Here is a 15,651-nt window from a genome sequence, read left to right on the forward strand (position 1 = left end):
CCAAGAAGGGTTTATTTCCCTAATTTTTTCAACTTTGTGTTCTCTCCTATTTTTTTCTTTGGCTCATATGTGCTGATGAATTTCATTGTCTCAAAAATTGATGAGTTTATAAATTTATAAAATTGTATAGTTTAAAAGTTCAAATTGATGCAGTGATTAACGTTGGACAAAACATTGTGAATTTTCTCTCAGAAACAGAAGTAGTAAATAATTTAATGATTTTATCATTTCAGCACCTGTGAGAAATTGAATGCAGTGACTAAATTTTATGTTGTGTGTGCAGTGAAATTTTTACCTTTGGGAAGTGGCATTTAGTATTTTCTTGCTAAATCGTAGGACAAAAACTTGTAACTACTGTCACAAAGAACTAATGTAACCGCTAAAGAGAAAATTATATTGTGGTCTGCCTCCTACACTAGCCAGCAAAGTTGCCAGTGAAGTTTTTCTCCATAATGTTTATTGCATGTGATGTGATAAAGATTGTGGAAAACATCTTCACTGGCAGCTTGGTTGGATAGTGTAGGAGGTAGACCACAATACACAATCTTCAGTGTGTGTGATGTTTGGTATTGATGTTTGAAGCTGAAAGGACAGAGCTTGTGTTTTTCAGATACATGGCTTAGCTTGCTGTGCTAGCCATTTTAAGAAAACCCTCTTATTTTGACTTCCAGTATAAACAGATCAGAACTATACGTAAGTGATTGAGGGAGGAAAGTCTCTTCCATAATTGCTTTTCTGACCTTGACCACACACTTCTAATGTAATATTTTCCCCAGGGGTTGAAAATGTAAGACAGCATGAAAAAATACCTTGAAAGTCACCTACAGCATGTTTTACACAATGGCACCCCCAGCTATTCGAGTGTACTAAAGCTGAATTTCTAATATATTTCAGTCTTCTTACTCTTTTCATTGAAAAGTAAATAATATGGAACCCTCTAAAACTGTATTGACATCAGTCCATTATTTTGTTTTTAATCTGTATCACTGACCCTATCTCTCTGATAATACCCATAACTAGTATTCTCCCAGCTATTTACCAGCTTGCTCCTCTTCCAATTTTAGACCACCTTCTGCACATCCCATTCACCCGGTACCACAATAGCCTCCAAGTGTACCCACTTCAGTGTACCTGCCCGACCCTGGAGAGATGGTTGTGAAAATTGCAGTTCATTGTCCAATGGCACACACACAAGCCTTACTTACTATTTACTGAACTTCTGTGGGAGAGGAAAATCATGTCTCTCTCAACAGTCATTATCAAGTGTGCCTGTAACAGATTGTTGATTCCAGATTTCACTGTTCACAGCTCTTCTCCATTGAGCTCTGTGAAATATTTGCTGCACTCATCTTACTTTAAAGATCAATAAGATACATGGGCTTGAGCAGCAGCAACAACATTTTATCTCATTTGAGTAGCATCCCAGCTGTCTTCCCATCTCTCTCTTCTCTAGAAATCATCTTAAACTTCATTTCTTCCTGTATGAGAACAAATGCTCCTAGCTTTGCAACTTGGCTCATATCAAAGCTGTCAGCAACCTTTCCATTGACCATATATTGGCTCTTTGTCATACTAAAAATGTCTGCTCTAACCCTCTCGCTATTTGCTAGCATTTGCTAACTACTGTCCTCTATCCATTCAGCCTTTCCACAGCACTGTTCTAGAGAAACTGGTCTTCTCTTACATGTTTCATAGAGTTTAAAGCCAGAAGGGATCATTAGACTATCTAGTCCAGCAGTGGGGAAACTACGGCCCAGGGGCTGCATCCGGCCCTTCAGATGTTTTAATCCGGCCCTGGAGCTCCCGCTGGGGAACAGGGTCTGGGGCTTGGCCCACTCTTGTGCTTCAGCTGGGGAGCGGGGTCAGGGGTTGGCCCCGCTCTGCGCGTGTTGTGGCTCCACATGTCCCCCCTCCGGCTCCTACATGTAGGGGCAGCCAGGGGGCTCCGCACACTGCTCCCACCCCAAGCGCAGCCCCCACAGCTGCCATTGGTCGGGAACCATGGCCAATGGGAGCCACAGGGGCTGCACCTGCAGACGGGGCAACGCGCAGAGCCGCCTGGCCACGCCTCTGTGTAGGAGCCAATGGGGGGAACATGCTGCTGCTTCCGGGAGCTGCTTGAGCTAAGCGCTGCCTGGAGCCTGCACCCCTGCCCCCCTCCCGAGCCCCAACCCCCTGCCCCATCCCTGATCCCTCTCCTGCCCTGCAAACCCCTTGGTCTCAGCCCAAAGCACCCTCCTGTACCCCCAACCCCTCATCCCCACCCCAGAGCCCGGACCCTCAGCCAGAGCCCTCAACCCCCCATCCTAACCCCCTTTCCCAGCCTGGAGCCCTCTCTTGCATCCTGAACTCCTCATTTCTGGCCCCACCGCAGAGCCCTAACCCCTTCCTACCCAGGGCCGGCTCTGGCTTTTTGGCAGCCCCAAGCAAAAAACAAAAACAAAAAACCTGCAGCGCAGCCGGAGTGCGGGTGCAGGGGAACTGGCTAGCGGGGGGGGAGGGGAGGGGGAGCGGGCGGGGGAGAGAGAGAAGGGGGGCGGCCAGGGCAACAGCCGGGCGCTGCCACGCGGCCCCTGCCGCCTGCCGGGAGGGCTCTGCTCCGGTCGGCGGGGAGGGAAGGACGAGGACTGCCCTGCCAGGCATGCTGCAGGGCGCTCCCGTCCTCTGCGCTGCCGCCCCCTACAGGGCGGCCGGAGCAGAACACACACACACACACACACACACACACACACACACACACACACACACACAAAAGCGGCTGTGCCGCCCTAGGATTGGGCAGAATGCTGCCTCGTTCAATCTGCTGCCCCAAGCACCAGCTTGCTCGGCTGGTGCCTGGAGCCAGCCCTGCTCCCACTCCCCAATTCCATGAGCGTTCATGGCCCACCATACAATTTCCATACCCAGATGTGGTCTCTGGCCAAAAAGTTTGCCCACCCCTGATCTAGTCTGACCTCCTATATATCACAGGACACTAAATTCCACACAAATACCCAATGACTTAGACTAGTCTACACTAGAAACTTCAAAGCGCTGCCGCGGGAGTGCTCCCACGGCAGCACTTTGACGTGTGAGTGTGGTCACGCTCCTGGTAATCCACCTCCACGAAGGGAAAAGATCAGAGTTCTGGGAGCAGCGCTCCCAGCGCTCTGAACCTGTCCACACTAGCGCTTTAAAGCGCTCAAACTTGCTGCACTCAGGGGGGTGATTTTTCACCCCCTGAGCCAGCAAGTTAGAGCACTATAAAATGTAAGTGTAAATAAGCCCTTACTTAGACCACAGCTGTCTTCATGCTTAGATGCTTTGCTAAATCAGGCCTTTAGTCTATTTGTATATTGCAAGTGCAGTAAAAATAGTCAAACTTGTTGGACTATTGCAGCAGAAAAGCTTCTTTGATAGCCCCTAAGCAATGCATGTCAATTTTCTGAATTCATGAGCACTAAAACAAGGACACTTCCAACTCACAGTGTAAAAAGGTTACTTATTGCTTTTCATAGAGCCTGTGCTTAACAAAATAATATACACTTTGTAAAGGTAACTTTCAACAACAAAAATATCAGTGACTATTTCAGAACTCTTCATTAAGTTATTGAACTCAACTTTACTAAGACACTTTCACTAACGAGTTTAGAAACATTTTATTGAAAATCTGTCTTATAAGTTTAAAGACAAAATTAACACAATACTAAGGTATGTATTCTCCTTATGTTCTTTTTTGTGTTCCACTAAAAATGTTGATTATGCTGAGATTGTGCCCCTTTCCATGTAACCAGCACAGGTCCATTTTTAAAACACCTTTTTCTTGTTTTGGAAAGTACGTTCAATGTATATCATATTTTACATAAAACTTCTTGTCTTATTTTGTAAGGCAAAGGTGTGCGTGCATGCTTGCCTGTATGTGTAGCTATATAAAAATGATGAGTCAACTGTAGAGTGTGGATAGATGATAGTGAACTGTGTAATGTCTGTTTTATTTTGACTAAATAACTTAGACGTAGCCATGCAAAGTGTGCACACAAATAGGCTTTGAATAATAATCCCAAACAAATGACGACTGTTACACTCTTTACTACAGGTGACTTTATTGTATCAGAGTTTTTCTGGGTTGTTTGTGTGTGTGCATGGGGGCGGGGGTGGGGGGTTCCAACTTTGCAAATAAATATTTTTGTTATTTCTACAAATTAGGTTCCTAGTCCTGCAGCTTGTTCTGCACGGGAGGACCTTTGCACCTTAGGGAGTGGCACTCCATGCAGGGCTCTACCCACATGGAGCAAATTGCAGGACTGGGGCCTATATCAATATGACTTTCTCAGTTTTTATTCCCCAGTGATATAAATAAATATACACATATGAAAAGTAATTATTTTATTTAAAAGTTATTTGAATAAATTATGTGCAGATAGTTTCTATTAGTTTATGAAGGCTTGTTAGCTCTACGCATTGCCAAATAAAGAGTAGCTAACAACATAATGATTGTACTTGGCTTTGAGTGAACATGGGTTCAGTTTTTAGCACATGGTTGGTTTTCCTTTATTGGCTACTGCAGGGCTTCTTCAATCCCATGCAGCTGCTGTCACGTTTGGTTACGTTATGTGGCCCTTCCAAAATGTAGAGCCTAGGTAGGAGGGATCTTCAAACACTGATCCCACAGTTACATAAGCCGCATATTTTTCTCCTCTTTAAATTCTTCCCATGGAAGACTGCTCCTTATTAGTAGGACTTAATACCAGCCCTTCCATGCATCTTGCATGACAGTACCATTAGCCAACCAAGGTCAGGAGCCAAGGCTTTCTTTTCATAAGTTTCCCACCTAAATTGGGCAGGCGACACCACCAGGGTGGTATAATAAAGTTACTGGTGTTGACACGTTATTTAAGCAAGAGTAGTAGCTCCTGCTGGTTCAGGGAATAAAAGGTTTAGTTTTTGACCTCTTTTGCACTGCTGTAGATGCAGTTTCCACCCACTTCCAGACCAGTTGCTAATTTAATTTGAGAAAATGTAAATTATTTTTTCTAATCAAACTCATATTACATTTTACTCTCATCATAGAAATAACTGCAGATTTTGGTTAGTTCATTGCTTTCTCTCTTATTTCTAAAAGTGTAATTAAATATTCTGTACCCTTTTCTTTTACTGGATATCCCCAAAAGTGGATAATTTTATAGCAGATGTATTTGTAGGCCAAATTTTCATAAATGTGTTTAGTTTGCAATCTAATCAAGGGAACAAAGAGAATTGTTCTGGGAATCTTATTAAAAATTTAGTATGAATAGAATAAAGCAACTTAATCTATTTTCCCTGGTTTTAATAGGAACAAGAATTTGTGCAGAAGCAGCAACAAGAATTGGATGCATCTCTAAAGAAAATCATCCAGCAGCAAAAAACAGAACTAGCCAATATTGAACGAGACTGCCTGAATAACAAGCAGCAGCTTATGAGAGGTATCCATCATCAAATTTCTCCTTTAAAATTAGATTTTCTTCTGTTTTATATGCAACTTTTCATCTCAAAGAGAGCTGCTAGAGGAATAGTAAAGTCTGACTTAAATCTGTAAAATCAAGGACATCCAGAGTTAAAATTGAAACTGTAGTTAAAAGCATATCTTTAATATGAAACAGTACTATATTTAAAATGCCTTTGTTCTGCTAGCAGAAAAGTAATGTGTTAAAATAATTCTTTTTTGAGATGTACCTTGCCTTTTCGGACTCAGCCATACCTATTTATTTGCACAGTTTTGGTCACATAATTTTGAATTTTACTTATAACTCTATAAAGAAAAAAATTTACTCAAGACATTTCCAGGTAACGCTTTTCTTATATTATTTCTTAAATACAATGAATACAGTATTCATTGACTACTGCATACAGATGTGGTCTCCTCATCTCAAAAAAGATATACTGCCATTAGAAAAGGTTCAGAGAAGGGCAACTAAAATTATTAGGGGTTTGGAACGCACCCCATATGAAGAGAGATTAAAGAGGCTAGGACTTTTCAGCTTGGAAAAGAGGAGACTAAGGGCTTGTCTACATTACCGGCTGGATCGACGGGCAGCGATCGATCCAGCGGGGGTCGATTTATCGCATCTAGTCTAGACGCGATAAATTGACCGCCGAGCGCTCTCCCATCGACTCCGGTACTCCAGCAGGGCGAGAGGCGCAGGTGGAGTCGACGGGGGAGCGTCAGCCATTGATTTACCGCAGTGAAGACACCACTTAAATCTAAGTATGTTATTCACATAGCTGAAGTTGTGTAACTTGGATTGATCTCCCTCCCTTAGTGTAGACCAGGCCTAAGGGGGGATATGATAGAGGTATATAAAATCATGAGTGGTGTGGAAAAAGTGAATAAGGAAAAGTTATTTCCTTGTTCCCATAATATAAGAACTAGGGGCCACCAAATTAAATTAATGGGCAGCAGGTTTAAAACAAATAAAAGGAAGCTCTTCTTCACACAGCGCACAGTCAACCTTTGGAACTCCTTGCCTGAGGAGGTTGTGAAGGCTAGGACTATAACAGGATTTAAAAGAGAACTAGATAAATTCATGGAGATTAAGTCCATTAATGGCTATTAGCCAGGATGGGTAAGGAATGGTGTCCCTAGCCTCTGTTTGTCAGAGGGTGGAGATGGATGGCAGGAGAGAGATCACTTGATCAGTAGCTGTTAGGTTCACTCCCTCTGGGGCACCTGGCATTGGCCACTGTCAGCAGACAGGATACTGGGCTGGATGGACCTTTGGCCTGACCCAGTATGGCCATTCTTATGTTCTTTAAATTGTAACTATTGATCATTTTATTAGATATGGTGGTGTGGTATATATCTATATTAATGGCTTCTTACAAATATGTTTTTATAATTTCTTTTAAATTAAAATATCCCTGTAATTTTAAATATATATGTGTAGATTAGAAAATATTATGTAGTACTTTCTGGAACAAACTTCCTCCTCCTCCTCCAGCTCGTGAAGCTGCAATCTGGGAGCTAGAAGAGCGACATTTACAGGAAAAACACCAGCTTCTCAAACAGCAACTCAAAGATCAGTACTTCATGCAGAGACACCAGCTTCTTAAGAGGCATGAAAAAGTTAGTGCTGAGTTTGTCACTTTCCTCTATATTACAACCTTCAGTGGTATATTAAAATATCTTGTGATCTATACTACTAGTTTACTTGTCTACAACAACTTGGTTCATTCAACTTATGTAGCTTCTTTCTTGCTATATAAATCTCTCTTCTCTTTATTTTGTTGCTTCAGTCAGTACATTGAGACACTTTGTCAAAGTTGTTTGACATGTTTGGTAATTAACACATTATTTATATTTCAAGCACTCAAAGTAAGCCAGGTTCCTCGCAATTAGGAGAGAGATATTCCTTATCCAGAAAGATTACAATCTAAATTTAAGACCAGATGTAACATGTGAGAACAGTAAACGATTAGGGAGCATAAAAGGGAGCACTGGGGTTACAAATATAGAAACTTATCTTCCAAAAATACATGTTTACATCTTTTCTTATGTGATCAGTCCCATCCATTTGCATAATCATTTGTAGTATCGGGCCTATAAAGTAATGGGTTCAAGATACGTCTTATGTCAAATTTAGCCCAAAAGTTAGATTTAAAAAAACAAGCTTTTAAAAATCAAAAACCAATAGAAATATTACCATTAGTGGGTTCTTGTTAGTCTTGGTGTTTTATTCCAATAGAAGCAGGTGCTTTAAACAAATAGTTCTCTGCAGTGTTTAGAGTCCAATGACTCCAGCATTGTGTTACTGCAAGAGAACCTGAAAGTGCTATTGACCATATTCTGAGCTACATTGCACTGGTGTAAGTCCAGAGTAATTACACTAAAGTTAGCGTTTTAATAACCTATGGTATTTTTAACATAGGTAAAGAGGTCTTCTTTAAAAATATTTAACATCAATGTCCCTATAAGGCCCCAAGTTCAGCAAACTACTATAAGTAGGGCCCTACCAAATTCATGGCCATGAAAAACGCATCACAGACTGTGAAATTTGGTCTTTTGTGTACTTTTACCCTATCCTTCAGAGCTGGGCAGCTGGACAGCAGCTGCTGCTGTCCAGCTGCCCAGCTCTGAAGGCAGCGCTGCCACCACCAGCAGCATGGAAGTAAGGGTGGCAATACTGATGCCACCATACCATGCTGCCCTTACCTCTGCGCTGCTGCTGGTGGGGGCGCAGCCTTCAAAGCTGGGTGCCAGGCCAGCAGCCACAGCTCTCCGGCCACTCAGCTCTGAAGGTAGGGTGGTAATACCGTGACACACACACACACACACACACACACACACACACACACACACACACACACACACACACACACACACACACACACCTACCTTTACAACCCCCTTTTTGGTTGGGACCCCCAGTTTGAGAAATGCGGAGTCTTAAGGACTTTACATGTTCATATTTTGCTGTTTTAAAAATACATGTTCATGGTTGTTAAAACACCATGAAATTTAAGATTTAAATATCTGAAACCATGAATTTCAAGATTTTTCAAATGCTGTGATGGTGAAATTTACAAAAATGGACTATGAATTTGGTAGGGCCCTAAATATAAGCATGTGTTTCAGTCTGTCCATATTCAGCAATGAACTTGAGTATATGCTTGACTTAAATGGATTGGGACCTGATCCAAAGCTTTTTGGAATCAATGGAAAGACACCCTTGGCTTCACTGGGCTTTGAATCAGACCCCTGCAGAAATGGGATGGACGTTAGCACATGTTTAAGTGCTTTGCTAAATTGAGGCCTAAATGTTTAAACATATGTTAGTCATATAGCAATATTACAAACAATCTTTTTGTTCAAAATCTTTTTAGGAAACAGAACAGATGCAACGATATAATCAACGGCTTATTGAAGAGTTAAAGAACAGACAAACTCAGGAAAGAGCAAGACTGCCCAAAATCCAGCGAAGTGAAGCAAAGACTCGAATGGCTATGTTTAAGAAGAGTTTAAGAATTAACTCATCAGGCACTCCAGAACAGGATCGTGAGAAGATTAAACAGGTGACTAACAAACATCTGTAGTTTAAAATATCTGAAAGTGCTTGAGTTGTGAAGTTTTGAAGTATAGTTATATGTATTCAGTTGTATTTTAAAAGGCATCAGTTTGAAGGCCTAGAGATATTACTCTGTACTGCTGCATGACTGCCCGAGTCAGTCTTTTATGTATGTCAGAAGTGAACAAGGGCTTGAAATTCTGTGAAAGAAGTAATTTGGCCTCAGGATGTTATGAACTTTATATTGCTTAGTATTCACTTTCACAGACAACTTTTGGAATATAATTTTATTGAGTTTCAAAGAGAGTACCATCCAGTCCTCTGTGCAGGTTTGATGGCCACAACTAAATTTGGAATATATATCTAAAATCATCCCACTGTAAAATGGAGTCTGGATTGTTTATCATGGAACTCTACCTACTGGGTCAATCTGGAGCAGCCATTTCTACTTGCGTTTAAGAGAAGTATTTGCAGTTGCTCTTAATCCTTCTCCAAATTTGTTTGTACAAATCAGTTTGTTGTGTGCCCCAATAGTTTTTGATATTTCCAACTTGTGTGCATATTATAAGGCGGGGTCGGCAACCTTTGGCATGCGGCTCGCCAGGGTAAGCACCCTGGTAGGCTGGGCCGGTTTGTTTACCTGCCACGTCCGCAGGTTCGGCCGATCCCGGCTCCCACTGGCCGTGGTTCGCCGTCCCAGGCCAATGAGGACTGTGGGAAGCGGCGCGGGCCGAGGGATGTGCTGGCCGCCGCTTCCCGCCACCCCCATTGGCCTGGAGCGGCGAACCGCGGCCAGTGGGAGCCGCGATCGGCCAAACCTGCGGACGTGGCAGGTAAACAAACAGGCCCGGCCCGCCAGGGTGCCAAAGGTTGCCGACCCCTGTTATAAGGTTAGCTGAAATGCCTGCTGCAGATTAGATTACTTCTCCAGTTGAGTATAATCAAAGACATTTAAATTGTTCTGATTTTTGGCAGCCTGTTTTTGATGCAATCATCTATATATCTTCTAATTCTTGATTAGGAATGATGTTGATTGTTATTTTTACAGAGACCCCCAAATTAGTAGGCACTCTGCAGTACTAGTAAAATATAGTTCTTGCCTTGAAGATCATACCAGATAATTTTAGGTACCAACCGTCCAGAGACTTAACACATGCTTAACTTTACATACAGTAAGTGATCCCATTGAAGTCAATGTGACTACTGGGTATGTAAAGTTAAGCACATGCATACATTTTTGAAGAATTGGGGCCTTAGGTTTGATGCAATGAGTGAAAGTATATTAGGTGAGAGGGAAGGATTACTCATTTATGGCTTATGCATGTATTGAATGTTTAATTATTTTTTTAAAATATAGAGCCAGATTCTAAACTGGTGCAAATCCGTTTGCTCCATTAACGTCAACAGAGCTTTGTTGATTTACACTAGATGAGTTTGGGCCCATAATAACTATAATTGACATATTTTAAGGGCCTCATGGAAGAAGTGAGTTTTAGGGAGGGATCTGAACAAAGATGGAGAAGTGACATGACAGAGAAGAGATGGCGGGGAAGAGCCTGCCTTGGATAAGAGTATATTGGAAAATTCAAGCAGTGAGAATTAGGAAATTGCACTGATGACTTTAATCTTGTTATGTTGTTCTGTCGAGTTATACTGTAAATCCATTATGTTCTTCACAACCCTGGAAAAGTCATTTGTAATATATACCTGCATTGGGTACTACAGTATAAATCACTTACTCTTTGTTTTTAATTTTAGTTCGCTACTCAAGAAGAAAAGAGGCAGAAAAATGAGAGGTTGGCTCAGCATCAAAAACATGAAAATCAAATGCGGGACCTTCAGTTGCAGTGTGAAGCAAACATCAGAGAACTGCACCAATTACAGGTTAAACATATAGGGCATAAAATAAGCAGTGTATGAAGAGAGTCAAGTTAATCAATACAAACTGAGCAAAATCTGAATTTATTGATTAGGAAAATGTTTTAATGATGTTTTTCTTACATAATTACCCATCCATATAGAAATTAATGCGATCCCTTTCTAAGGGATACAGCATATTGTACTCTTGATTCATATCCATAACTCAGTTAATGATAGAGATTTTACACACACACACACACACACACACACACACACACACACACACACACACACACACACACACACACACACACACACACACACACACACACACACACCCCACCCACCCCGTAAGGGAATCTTACCTTTTAGAGTGCTTACCAATCTTTGTTGTAACTGCTACTTTCCTTTGGCAACATTTCTTTTGACTGTTTTTTGTTTTTGTTTTTAATCAGTATTCAAAACAGAAAGGCAGCTCCATCTTCTGTTAGTTGAATTTTCAGTTGCTCTGAGTGATGTCAGTACCTCACCATAAGAGCAGGTCTATAGTTCTACATGCAATGAGGTCTGTCTTGCAAAGGGCAGGTTGCTGATTACATCTGCCGTTCTGGAACATAACTACGTTTTCAGTAATACAGGCCTCGATTTTTGGTCCTTTCATGACATGTATGTTGTAAAACCAACTGCTGCACACCATGAGTCAGATCCTGTTCCCCATTAAGTCTGTTTTCTTCTGCTCCAGTGACATAAGGCAGATTTAAAGCAGGAGTTAAGTGACCAGCCGATTATTCCCCTTGCAGTGGGAAATCCCCCAGTGGCATAGAGCCAAGGAAGCTGGTGCTACACCACTCTCTTTCATAGCACCCTGTGGAAATGGGTATGGCCACAGCACTGATGTGCTTCAATGAGCCCCCACTGTAGGAACAGACCATTTGGGGGCCATTTCAGCTGCCTTAAGGCTGCTCTGAGCTGTAGCAGGGGATAATTTGGCCCCCAGCTGGCTTCAGGAGCAAGATGATGATGATTTGTTGCTCTTTACCTCTTTATCGTGGTGATCTGAGGCTCCCTCCATAAAGACATATCCCCTTTGACTTGTCAGTCAGCCTCAACTACTGGAATCAAGGGCTAAATGGTTGCAAGCATAACTTTCTAACGTAATAGGCTCTTAAATTGAATCCTACAAAACTGCCTTGACTAGACAGAGCATGCAGTGCATGACACTGAATAGATTAGCCAATAACACACATACAGTGTTGAGTGACATTATCTTCTACACCACTGAAACACATTTCACAATATTTCTGATTATGCCATATTTTATAACACAAAACCATTGGTTCTGTTGGAAACATCAGCTCTTGATAAGAGTGCGTTACGTTATAATAATTCACATCACATTATACAGTGTAAACTGATTTAAAATAATTAGGACAACATATGTTACTGTACAAATGGTTGATTGTCTAATCTGAATTAGTTTTATTTAAGGATTATCTGTCTTATTTTCAGAATGAAAAATGCCATCTACTGGTTGAACATGAGACTCAGAAACTAAAAGAGTTAGATGAAGAGCATAGCCTAGAACTGAAGGAATGGCGAGAGAAACTAAGACCAAGAAAAAAGGTAACCCAGGACAGTTTATAAGCAAAAGGCGGGTCCAGAAGATAAATAATGCATCAGACTCTGAAACTGAATGGTTACAAATTGGACAGTACAAAAAAAATTCATCCCAGGAAAATAGTGAAACTGATGTACAAAAAATTCAGCAGAGCATCACCTTATCTAGAAGCCACAATAGATACAAGGGAGGCAGACAGGAGAGGCTTGCAAGTTATCAACCTTTTAACATCTCCTAGAGTGTGTGCGCGTGCATATGCATGTATGTAAAAAATAAATTGGACCCTTAAACATAGCTATAGCTATGGGCAAACTGTCCTACAGATGCAGACCAACCTAAGTGGTAGACGATAAAGCCTCTGAATGCTCAGTTTGATATTAGTGCATGATTTTTTCTGGTTTGTTGCATGAAGGTTGGGCAAATAACACGTTGGTATAGTGGATTTCTTTGTACTTCACCATATACACCTTTGTTAATCTGTTGTTTTTAGACACTGGAAGAGGAATTTGCTAGGAAACTTCAAGAACAGGAAGTTTTCTTTAAAATGACTGGAGAGTCTGAATGCCTTAACCCTTCAACACAGAGCCGGATTTCCAAATTCTATCCAATCCCTAGCCTGCACTCCACTGGATCGTAACTCTAGGAACTTCTGTAGATTTTCCTATTTGGAATTCTCATATCTTCAGCTTCTGCCGTGGTAGAATCTACAAATTACATCAGAGGACCTCAATGCTTTTAAGTTTCAGTGGAGACAATCAATAGTATCATTGTCAAGATTTTTCCTTTTTGTTTCTGACTGGGGAAAACTAAATAGAAGAACAGACATTGGTCTGTAATGGTAATATGATGTCATCCTTCAGATGTTTCAAGAAGAATTTTTTTTTTATGAATCAGTCTCAGAAAATGTTATCTACTATTTTGACATTAAGAAAATAAGCTTAAAATATTAGATATAATCATAAAGGTCACAAAAAAGAAACTGTTACACAAATCATCATGTAAACGATATAATATTATTACTTCTTTTTTTAACTGTCTGATTTCTCCACCACAGAATTTCACAACTGAAACTGCTGAAAAGAGGTTAAAAGTTTTGTGTCATTGAGCAAGTCATTCATAACTAGGGCAGAAACTATTTCTTCAAAACATACTGTTGAATTATAAGAAAAAGAGTCTTATGCTCAACATATTTAGTTACAGCATATGCCTTTAAAAGTTTTTAAAAAACCCTCTGGCATCATAACTAAAGCAACCAAACCTCCATTACATGTTTTGTCCATTAAAATCCATGATGAAATGGGGTGCTAGTTTCATTAATCCAGTGCCTGAAACACTTAAATATATTAATCTTTGCAATAGGATAGACTTTTATTGTTATTAAAAAACCTTCTTAGCATTGATGTTACTGTAAAAAAAAATCTTGCTGCTACTGCCATTTTTGTCATAAGTCCTCACCCTAAAATATTTTGCACTAAAATATGTAAAGGTGAAAAACTGCTAACTTTAAAATGCACGTTATTATTTTCCTTACACATTAGAGGTGTTTACTTCTACAAACTGAAATAAAAACTGTAGAATGTATTTTCAGAACATAATGTGCACTTTGCACATTGTTTCTCTAACATACTTGGACTGGGTAGGTGGATCCTTCTGTTCTTACCAAAGTCTGTTCATTTGAAACTCCAGAGAAGTGGAAGTGGCTGGTCATATTTATAAACTAATTGCCGAAATCTGATCTGAATAGAAGTGTTTTGAAATTTTTGTTTTAGTCAATTTATTTCATGGAAGGATTTAAGTTGAATATGTAGACAAACTACTTTAAAAATATGCGTGTGTTTGGGTTGGTTTTTTTTTTTGCCGCATAGTAATTAATGTGTTATGATTTTTATTTTTCAGTTTCATAGGTGTACTGTAGGTTATTTACTTGACTGATTTGCAGTGGGAAGAAAAATCAGAAATGTTTATCATGTAGCTGGTGGGAATGTAGCTGTATTAAAGAAAAGCGCACTCGTTGGAGGTTTAAAATTTGAGTCATATCAACACAGTATTATAAACTGTACATTGGTATGCCAAAGTTAAATTTGTAAAATAATGTTTGCTTTCTGTCATTTGAGGTGTAATCTTTTAGTATCTTTGTAAAAGTTCTTTTATTTTTGTTTTCTTTTGCTAGCTTGCATCAGACATCTGACTGGTGAACATATAATGTTCATTTCATGGGAACAGTGTTGACGCATGTGAAGGAACTGATTATAAATTAATGTAGAATTTTAATTGGGCTTGGTTGAAATCTTGGATGCTGAACTTTTAGCTTGTTAATGCAGACAGTTTAAATTGACAGCACAGTAAATATAATTGAGAAATGCATGTTTTGATTTAAATTTTGTAACATTTTTGATAAGCATAACTTACTCTGAAAACTACTTTATAGCTAGCCTTAATTTCTGGCATTTCATTATATAAATATGTATTGTGTACTGGTTGTAAATTCACATACCATATCATACTAGAATGTTATATGTTGCTATATGCAAAATTCTTTAATATGTTTATTCCAAAATGCTAGGGTGAAAAATGTCTTTGAAGGCCTTTACTTTTTAAGCTACACCTTTATAAAATGACTAGTACTAAATATATTAAATAGTGTTTATATCGCTATAGTCAACAGAACATCTGTGTGAAAAACTGTTTTTTGCAAAATATATTGTTAGTGATTAATTTTTTGTGAAGGGGTCAGGCAGATTTTCCCCCTCTAAACTTTGTGTTCAACTCATTCAAAATGTTTAATAACTTCACAGGCAGAGTATGTATTTTCTCCTCACACTCTATAATAATATTATGGAGGTTTAAATGATCATTTGCTAATATATTTTATGACACACTATATATCTTGTTCTGCATCTGTAGGACTTCTTATTTGACTTCCACCACCTTCTTCACCAACCTCTGTAACCTTATCCCTTCAGAAATTTCACAAATGAATTCATTAAAAGGATACAGGAAGGGAATGTAACAGCTGAAGCCTCATACAATGTTCGTTCAGGGTTGGATTTAGAATATTTCCAATCATACTGCATTCATTAAATAACTGCAGTATTTTGAAATGTCTTGATAATGAAATCTAATGTAAAATTACCATTTGGTAATAAAATCTAG

At 39.8% G+C, this 15,651-nt stretch overlaps 1 protein-coding gene across 3 annotated transcripts in view; it reads left to right on the forward strand.

Annotated features, from left to right (window-relative positions):
* Positions 1 to 13,135, forward strand: part of SLK (STE20 like kinase) — a 69,238-nt gene extending 56,103 nt beyond the window's left edge. For all 3 annotated transcript variants that reach the window (XM_065407420.1, XM_065407421.1, XM_065407422.1), the window contains 6 exons: positions 5,312 to 5,441; positions 6,957 to 7,081; positions 8,839 to 9,027; positions 10,779 to 10,904; positions 12,390 to 12,503; positions 12,989 to 13,135. In XM_065407420.1, the coding sequence (XP_065263492.1) occupies positions 5,312 to 5,441; positions 6,957 to 7,081; positions 8,839 to 9,027; positions 10,779 to 10,904; positions 12,390 to 12,503; positions 12,989 to 13,135 (831 nt within the window). The remainder of the gene's footprint in view (positions 1 to 5,311; positions 5,442 to 6,956; positions 7,082 to 8,838; positions 9,028 to 10,778; positions 10,905 to 12,389; positions 12,504 to 12,988) is intronic.
* Positions 13,136 to 15,651: the final 2,516 nt, after the last annotated feature.

This window comes from Emys orbicularis, chromosome 7, assembly GCF_028017835.1.
Source record: "Emys orbicularis isolate rEmyOrb1 chromosome 7, rEmyOrb1.hap1, whole genome shotgun sequence".
Taxonomy (NCBI): domain Eukaryota; kingdom Metazoa; phylum Chordata; order Testudines; family Emydidae; genus Emys; species Emys orbicularis.